The sequence below is a fragment of the Ovis aries genome, chromosome 25 (genome assembly GCF_016772045.2).
Source record: "Ovis aries strain OAR_USU_Benz2616 breed Rambouillet chromosome 25, ARS-UI_Ramb_v3.0, whole genome shotgun sequence".
Lineage (NCBI taxonomy): Eukaryota > Metazoa > Chordata > Mammalia > Artiodactyla > Bovidae > Ovis > Ovis aries.
The window spans coordinates 17,570,034-17,581,707 of record NC_056078.1 but is presented as its reverse complement, the minus strand read 5'-3'; the positions used below and the strand labels follow the sequence as shown (position 1 = coordinate 17,581,707).

The window sequence follows — 11,674 nt, the reverse complement described above, 5'->3', positions numbered from 1 at the left end:
CATATCAGTTACATTACATGTGAAAAATGCCTTGGGACTTTAGCAATGTGGCTTTCAGTTTATTTTGATTGAGACCGCGAGTACTGAATACACAGTACCATCAGCAGTCAGATTTCATGAAACAAAACTTAGCTCTTGCTATTTATAGTATAGCCATTAGACTTCTTTTATTCTAGGTATCTTCAGTTTTTTTTTAAATGCTGTTTATGAATCATTAAATTGATTTCATGATTCTTGAATGGGTCCCATCTATTGAAGAACAGTCATAGAAGATAGGTCTTTATAATATAAATGTCATTAAAAAGGATTAAGATTATATCAAGTATTTGCTAGAAAATGTTTTAATTCAACTGTAAGGTAATGCAACTATACTTTTTGATGAATAAATGAGCAATTATATTTCTAGTTTGAAACATAGGTTTTAGAATTGAAAGAGACCTTAGAGATAATCACCAAATTCAATAGTTTTAAAATGTTTTTAAGCAGCAAAATTCTTTATTTAGAAAATGACAGCACTAGTAGTGTCCTGAACAAGTATTTCCTGGGCCTCAGTTTTCTAATATGAAAGGTAAGGATTCTTAGACATAATCATTTAAGAAGGCTCCTTAGATCACTTCTTGGCCTTTTGGCTAAGATCAAGTATAGAAGCCTCCTTAGAGACATTTTAGGCTTTCCTGTACCTTTCAAGCATGTAAAAACAATAAGTGGGCTTTTCACACAGTTCACACGTCATGGTTTCAGTACTTGATTTTTTTATGCTGTCATTCATTATTAGTGTGACCCAGGACAGATTAATATACTCCCTGGGTTTTTCTTTTTCCCTCTGTAAAAAGGAAATAATATTTAACTCCATAGGATCATTATCAGATTCAGAAAGATAATTCGTGAACTTGGTATGTTGTAAGCATTTAATGAATGTAGCTCTTAGCATTATTGTTACTATTTTTACTGTTCTGCGATCAATGTTTTTTCTGAAAAATTTTATTTAAAAAATTCATGCTGAAGCACTGCATGAAGAAACCTTCCTAGGATTATAAAATGTAGGCAGGGTCTTCCCTGGTGGCTTAGTGGTAAGGAGTCCACCTGCCAATGCAGAAAACATGGGTTTGATCCCTAGTTTGGGAGGATCCCACATGCGGCAAAACAACTAAGCCCATGCACGAACCCACTTGCTACAAGTACTGAAGCTCATGTGCCCCAGCGCCTGTGCTCCCCAACAAGAGAGGCCACCATGGGCAATGAGAAGCCCACGCACCACAGTGAAGAGTGGTCCCCACTCACCACAACTAGAGAATAGCCCACACAGCGACAAAGACCTAGCACAGCCAATAAATAAATAAAACTGGTATTTTAAAATGTAGGCAGATATTTTAAAATTTAACTCCAGTGATTATAATTTCATAGAAGATAATCTAAGTGATTATATATAAATTTAATATTTATATATCATAATATATATTATATATCAATAATATATAATATATTTATATGATATATATAACATTATATTTAATGTATTATATATTTTAAATATAGTTTAATATATAACATATATTAAATATATATAAATATATTTTATAATATATAATATATTTACAATATATATTATATTTTATAATTTTATAATTTATAATATAAATATATATTCATAATAATATATAGTACATTATATTTAATATATGTAACAATATATAAATCTAAGTGATTTGCCAACAAAGGTCCATCTAGTCAAGGCTATGGTTTTTCCAGTGGTCATGTATGGATGTGAGAGTTGGACTATAAAGAAGACTGAGCACCAAAGAATTGATGCTTTTGAACTGTGGTGTTGGAGAAGACTCTTGAGAGTCCCTTAGACTGCAGGGAGATGCAACCAGTCCATTCTGAAGGAGATCAGTCCTGGGTGTTCATTGGAGGGATTGATGCTGAAGCTGAAGCTCCAGTACTTTGGCCACTGGATGCAAAGAGCTGACTCATTTTAAAGACCCTGATGCTGGGGAAGATTGAGGGCAGGAGAAGAAGGGGACGACAGAGGATGAGATGGTTGGATGGCATCACCGACTCGATGGACATGGGTTTGTGTATACTCTGGGAATTGGTGATGGACAGGGAGGCCTGGTGTGCTGCGGTTCATGAGGTCGCAAAGAGTCAGACACAACTGAGTGACTGAACTAAACTGAACTGGATCTAAGTGATATTATAACTTATATTTAACCTATACTCCTCTTCAATGCCTAGAAGTGTTTTTGAGAATAACATTTATTGATATTAAGTTCTTTGTAACAGGGACTGACATATTTGTCTTGAAGTGTTTATTATTCTGTTCAGGTTTGTCATTCTATTTTGTTGTTGTTTAGTCGCTAAGTCGTGCCCAACTCTTTTGTGACCCTGTGGTCTGTAGCCCACCAGGCTTCTCTGTCCATGGGATTCTGCAGGCAAGAATACTGGAGTGGCTTACCATTTCCTTCTCCAGGGAATCTTACTGACCCAAGGATAATTCTATTTGGTTTATACCTAAATAAAAATATCAGTTTTCTTTATCAACATTTCCCATGAAACTTATATGGAATTTGTTTATTTATATCATTAAAGCTGATCAAAAGACAGGATAAAACCTTTTATATCATTTCACCAATTTATGTTCTTTTAATACCAGCATTTCTTTTGAGCTTTTGGTGTGAATGCTGAGTGTACCAAGTTAAACTCATAGCCCAGGACCAGTCTTACCTGATCCTTCCTTAACTGACCACTTCAGCACCCTGGTAGGAGTTTCAGAATAGCAGTAGTGATGAAAATGCCTAAAAGGATCAGTTTTTATTTCTTTAATAGTGATTTAGTTGAATGAGAAGATTCCTAAGATAGCTTTTAATTTTTAACCAAAATGGGCAACATATATCTTCTTTAGTAATATGTCATGTGACCAAATATAGCTGTTCTTCCTTACAAAAGAGTACATTTTTTTTTCACACTTCCATTTAAGGTAGTCATTTATTTTTTCATAATGTTTTTGGAACCCTTGCTGCATCAAATGCTACAACAATTGGCCTATTTGTTAAAAAAAAAATGTAGCTGATTAAACTTTTGGGAACTCAATATTAGGGTTGGCTTAAAAGAATGAGTGTAATGTTTTAGTAAGAAAATGTTATCCTGACAAGAATGCTTTAAAAGTGAGATCATTGTTGATTTTGGAAGCATTGGCATTGTAATTAGTCATGGTTTAAAAATGAAGTAACTTGAAATATCATCATAAAGTATTGTTTGATCTGAAAGAAGACAGTGAACATTTTTGGTAATTCTTAGCATGCTCCCTGGTGTGATTCATTTATTCGTTTTATTTGTGGAATTTAGCTTACTGAAATTCCTGTAACTAGATTTTTCCCAGTGTTTCTAATAGCTGAATTAACTATTTTATGTACCTTGAGAACCAATTAGTACATTACTCTTCATTGTATAAATACATGTTATTTTAAACAATTATCTTGTGGAAACTAGTAAAACTGAGAGTGATTATTTACTTGACAGAAAAGTATTAACTAAAAATTAACTAAATATTAACTAAAAAAATAAGCCATTATACTACATTTTAAATTAAAGTTATAAAGCAAATATCTTTGTGCAGAATAACTGGATTATTCATGTTTTGAGTAACAGTGAAGTTGATGGTTTGGTAGTGTGAAAGATGATACAGTGTTCAAGATTAAGGAATTACTCAGCTATGGGGTATAATTTTATTTATTCATTCAATCATTTTAGAAATGATTATTCAGCCGTTGTATCATGTGCTACTTTGGATTTAAAGGTTAGTAAGCCATGTCTACTGCACTCAAAATTCTTGCAGTAGTAAAAGATAGTATGTATCTGTTTTAATAGACAAGTACCTTAATTAAATTATTAATGAAGTATAAAGGGTAGTGGTAGTAAGTATAGTATGGTGGGATTCTGTTTCCAGTGTACTGCTTGCTAGCTACAGGCAAGTCAGTTAAACTGCGCATAGGTAGATGTAGTATTATAACGCTTTGCATGTTTTGATTTTTAGGGGAGGGTTTTCATCCTGCTACTTCACAGATCCTGCAACATTGTTTAATTCATTGTGTGTGTGCTTAGTCGCTCAGTCGTGTCCTACTCAGACTGTAGCCTGCCAAACTCCTTTCTCCATGGGATTTTTCAGGCAAGAATACTGGAGCAGTTTGCCATTTCCTCCTCCAGGGAATCTTCCTGACCCAAGGATCAAACCTGCATCTCTTGGGTCTCCTGCATTGCAGGTGGATTCTTTACCTCCTGAGCCATTGAGGAAACCCAGTTATTTCATTATAAAAGTAATATAAACTTTAGAAATAGAACCTAGAAAGAGAAAAAAATGTATGCAGTTTATTATAGATCAGTTGGGCTTCCCTGATTGCTCAGTTGGTAAAGAATCCGCCTGCAATGCAGGAGACCCCAGTTCGATTCCTGGGACAGGAAGATCTGCTGGAGAAAGGATAGGCTACCCACTCCAGTGTTCTTGGGTTTCCTTTGTCGCTCAGCTGATAAAGAATCTGCCTGCAATGCGGGAGACCTGGGTGTGATCCCTTGGTTGGGAAGATCCCCTGGAGAAGGGAAAGGCTGCCTACCCCAGGATTCTGACCTGGAGAATTCCATAGACTGTATAGTCCATGGGGTCACAAAGAGTCAGACATGCCTGAGTTACTTTCACTTTATAGATCAAATCAGTTCAGTTTACTCTCTCAGTCGTGTCTGACTCTTTGTGACACCATGGACTGCAGCACGCCAGGCCTCCCTGTCCATCACCAGCTCCCAGAGCTTGCTCAAGCTCATGTCCATCGAGTTGGTAATGCTCTCCAACCATCTCATCCTCTGTTGTCCCATTCTCTTCCTGCCTTCATTCTTTCCCAACATTAGGGTCTTTTCCAATGAGTCAGTTCTTCACATCAGGTGGCCAAAGTATTGGAGTTTCAGCTTCAGCATCAGTCCTCCCAATGAACATTCAGGACTGATTTCCTTTAGTATTGGCTGGTTGGATCTCCTTGAAGTCCAGGGGACTCTCAAGAGTCTTCTCCAGCACCACTGTTCAAAAGCATCAATTCTTCGGCACTCACCTTTCTTTATAGTCCAACTCTCACATCCATACATGACTTCTGGAAAAACCATAGCTTTGACTAGAAGGACCTTTTTCTGGCAAAGTAATTTCTCTGCTTTTTAATATGTTTTCTAGATTGGTCATAGCTTTTCTTCCAAGGAGCAAGTGTCTTTTAATTTCATGGCTGCAGTCACCATCGATAGTGATTTTAGAGCCCCCCAAAATAAAGTCTCTCATTGTTTTCCCATCTATTTGTCATGAATTGATGGGACCAGATGCCATGATCTTAGTTTTCTGAGTATTGAGTTTTAAGCCAACTTTTTCACTCTCCTCTTTCACTTTCATCAAGAGGCTCTTTAGTTCTTTTTCACTTTGCCATGAAGGTGGTATCATCTGCGTATCTGAGATTGTTGATATTTTTCCCAGCAATCTTGATTCCAGCTTGTGTATACTTTTTATATTTTGAACTGATGTTTTACCTCCAGGTTTTAAAGTAACTAGCTTTGTGAGATATATATATTCATAATTATGCTGTACATTCATATATATGTGTATGTATCTATGTACACACATGTTTTTTTCCTTGAGTTATTAGAGAGTCTTTATATGATCATTTTAATGACCACATTATCTATCAATTGGTTCTATCATACTTTCTTCTTAGGGGAGGTTATCAATAACTTTTTTGTATTGTTATTTTAAGATGTGTAATTCATTGGAAACAGAAGCAAATGTATTACATGTTTATCTCAAATAGTTGAGGAGAAGATGTCTTAGCCACAATTGTTTTATAAGGCCTGAGAAAAAATTCGACATATATTTGGGTCATCACACAATTTTAGCCTATTTTGCCACACAGGTTGCCACCTCTGCAATGCACTTGGTACAAATACACAGCCTGTAACATAGCTACTTCCTGTGTATACTAAAGCAGTATTTCATATTCCATTGTGTATGGAAATGATGCTATTCTTGAAGTGAAGAATACTTTAATACTTTTAGTGGTCAGTAAGAATAAATTACATCACTCCTAAAAGTAAAACACCGAAGTATCTTCATTCTCTTTCTCTCCCAGTCTCTGCCTTTTATCATTTCAGATAATATTTCTTGATGAATTTAAAATACATGCAGACTTTTCATCTAATACCTTGATCTCTAAGATTCATGACTTCCTTGCCTCTGGTGATCTTGTGCCTGTTTTAGCCATCCATCCCACAGTTGTACCCTAGATCTTGTCATTACTAATAATTGCATATGGTCTGTGTAGTAATATCCAATGATACCTACCACCTCCCACATTTCCAGCTTTCTCTGTTCAATATTCTGACTCTAATTAGCTTAAATTCCTTGATGTACCATTTTATTATTTTCTATTATTTTCTCCTTTTGTTATACTTACCTTGGAGAAACTTCAGTTCAGTTCAGTCACTCAGTCATGTCCGACATTTGTGACTCCATGAACTGCTTCATGCCAGGCTTCCCTGTCTATCACCAACTCCCGGAGCTTACTCAAACTCAAGTCCATCGAGTCGGTGATGCCATCCAACCATCTCGTCCTCTGTTGTTCCCTTCTCCTCCTGCCTTCAGTCTTTCCCAGCACCAGGGTCTTTTCCAATGAGTCAGTTCTTTGCATCAGATGGCCAAAGTATTGGCATTTAAGCTTCAGCATCAGTCCTTCCAGTGAATATTCAGGACTGATTTCCTTCAGAATGGACTGGTTTGGTTAAATCCTTCCTTTAGCTCCTCTGCACCTGCACTTATGAGGAATAGATGAGGAAGTGAGAAGAATAATACTGTCTGGTCTCACTTCAGAGGGATCGCTGATCTTAAGTGAGTTCCAGTATGAGCAGTCGTCCTAAGTGTCCACAGCCTTTCACTTTACCTCTCGTCAGAATTAGTATTTCACATTACACTACTCTCTCTTATAGAACCTCTTTTTCCACTCCTTATTCAAAGCTAATGTTGTTGTTGTTGTTCAGTTGCTGAGTCGTGTCGGACTCTTTGTGATCCCGTGAACATACACTTCAAGCTCCTTTGTGCTCCACTATCTCCTGGAGTTTGCTCAGATGCGTATCCATTAAGTTGGAGATGCTGTCTAACCATCACATTCCCTCTGACCCCTTCTTCTTTTGCCTTCAATCTTTCCCAGCAACAGGGTCTTTTCTAGTGAATTGGCTGTTGGCATTAGGTAGCCAAAGTATTAAAGCTTCAGAAACAGTCCTTCAAATGAATATTCAGGGCTGATTTTCTTTAGGATTGACTGGCTTGATCTCCTTGCAATCCATGGTACTCTGAAGAGTCTTCTCCAGCACAGTTTGAAAGCATTAATTCTTTGGCACTCAGCCTTCTTTATGGTTCAACTTTCACATCTATATGTGACTACTGAAAAACCATAACTTTAAAAGACACTTGATCCCTGGAAGGAAAGCAGTGACAAACCTAGACAGCATATTAAAAAGCAGAGACATCACTTTGCTGACAGAGGTCTTTATAATCAAAGCTGATGACTTCATTTGATACAGCATTGATGATGCCGAAGTAATCAGAAGAGAACTTGTGTATCCTCCGTCAACCAAATCTATCAGCCTGCCTGCATTTGTATCTTCGTTTGCTGCTTTCCTTCCTTTTGAACTGCCCTTACTCCATCTGAGACCACCCGCCTGTGCATTCGGTCATCCTCTCAAGTTCTCAAAAGTTGGCTCCTGCGCATGCCCCCCCTCTCTATCATCAGTTTCTCTTCTACTGCATCATTTCCAAACACATAACATGCTGAAGTGCCTTGCGTTTCTCCTGCCCCATTGCACAGCTGTCCTTTACGGAGAAGTTTTTATGTACTCTGTCTCCACTTCCTGTCCTCCCCAGTTCAGTCAGGTTTCACCACGTTAACTTCTATCCCATCCTGTAGAAACTGCTCTTATCGAGGTCAGCAGTGATCTACACGTTGCCAGATACCAAGGTCATTTATCAGTGTTCCTCCTCCTGGAATTTTCAGTATTCAGCATAGTTGATCACTCTCCTTGAAACACTTGTTGAACTTGGCTTCCTTGGATACCACTTTTGTGATTTTTCTTCTGCCTCAGTGACTGTTTGTTCTTTGCCTGTCTCCTTTGTTCATTGCGCTTCAACTTAATCTGAGATGATGGAGTGCTTGTGTCCAAATACTCAGTTGTCACATTTTATGTAACTAACTTTCATTAAATATCATTTATATATTGGTAACTCCCAAATTTCATTCTTTAATACTTTTTTCTCTCATAACTCCAGATTCATTATCCACCTGCCTACCCTACAACCCAGACTCAAACCTAATCTGTTCAAAACTAAATTTTTACTTCCCATATCCCTTCTTTTCTCAGTCAGCCTCTTTGCAGTTAGTAAGAATTTGCTTTTTCTAGCTGCTCAGGCCAAACTCTTTGGAGTTGTCTTTGATTCTTTCCTTTCTTTTGCATCCTGGGTCCACATTGGGTCAACTCTAGAATATATCAAAAATTTTACCACTTCTCACCATCCCAGCAACTACCACCCTATTCCAGGCCTGCATCAGCTCTTGACTGGTGAGGTGCAGTAGCTTTCTGGTTGGCATCTCCATTTCTCTCTTGGCCTCGGTGGTCTTTTGTCTGCATGGCAGCCAGAGGGATCATTAAAAAATACAAGTCACATCATAGCACATGCCTCTGCTCAAAACCTACCACTTGCCTCCTGTCTCACTCAGAATAAAATCCAGGGGCCTCCTCATGCCCTACAAGGCATGCCCTCCTGCAGTGTATGGTGTCCGCCTATACTCAGCTTGCAGACATTGTGTCTCCCTCTCTGTCACTGTGATCCTGCCACACTGACGGCCTTGTTGTGTGTCAGATGCACCTAGTGTCACTCTCTGGCATCACTTATCCACCTCTTGTCAATAATCTGTTCCTGAAAATAACACCTTTTGCACTAAAACACTAATAGGGAGTCTATTTACCGTTGGAAAAATTGTAGTTGCATAAAACCCATGTATCAATGACCAATTCTTATGTTGAGATAGTGCTTAAATGTTGTGCCCCATCACCAAGCATTCATATGATTGTTAATAGGCAGTTTTGTGTGTAGTAATACTTGCTCTTCTATTATAATTGCTGTTCTCAATTGCTTTTATTCTTCACCATTAAAAAAAAAAACTTCCTCAACTTTTGAGGGGCACTTATTATGTAACAATAGGGAAAAATAAGAGCTAATAATGAAACTCACTATAGAAATTTGTTAGGACAAGTGAAGAATAGCAGAGAATGCCCACCCTGAAAATGAGGTTCTCACAGTGTGTCTTTGCCCTAGCAACCTTCCCAATAGTCTGAATAGAAGTCTGAATTATATCAGTCATATTCAGAATGTAACTTAAAAATGTACTTACGAGTTATTCTGTTAAATTTTTTGGGGGGGGGTCAAGTTTTGGAGACAAGCATCCATTTTCTTATGAAAACACTGACAAAAAAACATTGGCTAGTAAGATATATCTCTTGTCTATGATGCTTGTATATTGAAAACCATGATATGCATGCTCAGTTGCTGAGTTGTGTCCAACTCTTTGAGACTCCTTAGACTGTGGCCCGCCAGGCTTCTCTGTCCAGATAAATCAAACCAATAAAATCAAGTGCTATAAATCTTAAACTTATACAGTAATGTATGGCAGTTGTTTTTCAGTAAAACTGAAAAATCCAAAACCAAGACGCCTTCACCCAGGGAACAACATTCTGTGGAGTGTGCCATTATTTATTAATGAAGTGCATGCATGCATTGCATTATTGCTACATGTATATGTATTTTTTGTAATGTTTATTTTATTACATATATAGTAAGAGACAAAGAAGATTTATGAAACATATCACCTGGCCCAGTTAATAAAAATTCTCATCAGACTTTACATGGTAATTCTATTTTATTTTTCAAAGAATGACCATACTGTTTTCCATAGTGGTTAACATTTTACATTTCCATCAACAATGCAGAATGATTCCAATTTGTCCACATCCTTGCCAATAACTTGTTGCTTTCTGTTTTCTTTTGTTTTGTTTTGTTTTTTAAATAATGGTCGTTCTAATGGATGTGAAGTGGTTTGATTTGTGTTTTCCTAATTATTAATGTTCTTGAGTATCTCTTCATATTTTTATTGGCCATTTGTATATTTTCTTTAAAGAAATGTCTATTCAAGACCTTTGCCCATTTTTAAATCGGGTTGTTTATTTTGTTGTTGTTGAACGTCTAAATATTTTATGTAGTAGAAAATATACTAAAATTCTTAACACCTGTCTTTTTTCTCACTATTAGTGGTGCAAAGTACAGTTTGCTAGCTCATACTACCCTGAGCTTGGAAAGCGCTGAGGATAGCTTCAAGACTCATAATCTCTCTGTTAATGGGAATGGTAAGTACAGTATTTATTTTACTTATTATACATGTTATGTCAATATATGTGTCGTGACAGTAATAATTGCTGATTTTAATATGTTCCTCTGAAGTGACTGTTAGCTTATATGAGATAGGCATGAGTGATTCTGTGGATTCTTTCAAATATGTCTGTCCCTTTTCCCCAAAAGTGAAAAGTTTATTTTTCTCTCTGTCTCCTGTGTGCTAGAGATTTGTTTGTGAGGCTTGCTTGTTAAGAACAGAAAGGTTTTGCATTTTCTGAATCCTTTTCTTTGACTTGAAATGAGAGACTTCACCACTCTTCTGTTAATAGTTGTCAAAGACGTATCTTATTTTTGAATTTGTAATTGAGGAAACCAACCTGTCTATTGGTAGAAAGCAGAGGATATAAGGGAAAAGTGAAAGTGAAGTCGCTCAGTCGTGTCTGACTCTGTGCGACCCCAGAGACGGCAGCCCACCAGACTCCCCCGTCCCTGGGATTCTCCAGGCAAGAACACTGGAGTGGGTTGCCATTTCCTTCTCCAGTGCATGAAAGTGAAAAGTGAAAGTGAAGTTGCTCAGTCATTTACTCAGTTACTCCACGGACTGCAGCCTACCAGGCTCCTCCGTCCGTGAGATTTTCCAGGCAAGAGTATTGGAGTGGGGTGCCATTGCCTTCTCCAAGGGAAAGTGGGGCTAAATTAATCTTAAACATTCCAGTGGACCTGCATCAAACCTAGACTGGCGATTCGTTTTCTATATGATATTATACATGTTTCAGTGCCATTCTCCCAAATCATCCCACCCCCTTCCTCTCCCACAGAGTCCAAAAGACTGTTCTATACATCTGTGTCTCTTTTGCTGTCTTGCATACAGGGTTATCGTTACCATCTTTCTAAATTCCATATATATGCATTAGAATATTGTGTTGGTGTTTTTCTTTCTGGCTTACTTCACTCTGTATAATCAGCTCCAGTTTCATCCATCTCATTAGAACTGATTCAAATGTATTCTTTATAATGGCTGAGTAATACTCCATTGTGTATATGTACCACAGCTTTCTTATCCATTCATCTGCTGATGGACATCTAGATTGCTTCCATGTCCTGGCTATTATAAACAGTGCTGTGATGAACATTAGGGTACACATGTCTCTTTCAGTTCTGGTTTCCTTGGTGTGTATGTCCAGCAGTGGGATTGCTAGGTCATAAGGCAGTTCTATT

General features: G+C 37.5%; 1 protein-coding gene across 2 annotated transcripts in view; it reads left to right on the top strand.

The window, feature by feature from the left end:
* Positions 1–11,674, top strand: part of RTKN2 (rhotekin 2) — a 131,355-nt gene that overhangs the window by 66,283 nt on the left and 53,398 nt on the right. For both annotated transcript variants that reach the window (XM_027962251.3, XM_042240841.2), the window contains one exon: positions 10,376–10,470. In XM_027962251.3, the coding sequence (XP_027818052.2) occupies positions 10,376–10,470 (95 nt within the window). The remainder of the gene's footprint in view (positions 1–10,375; positions 10,471–11,674) is intronic.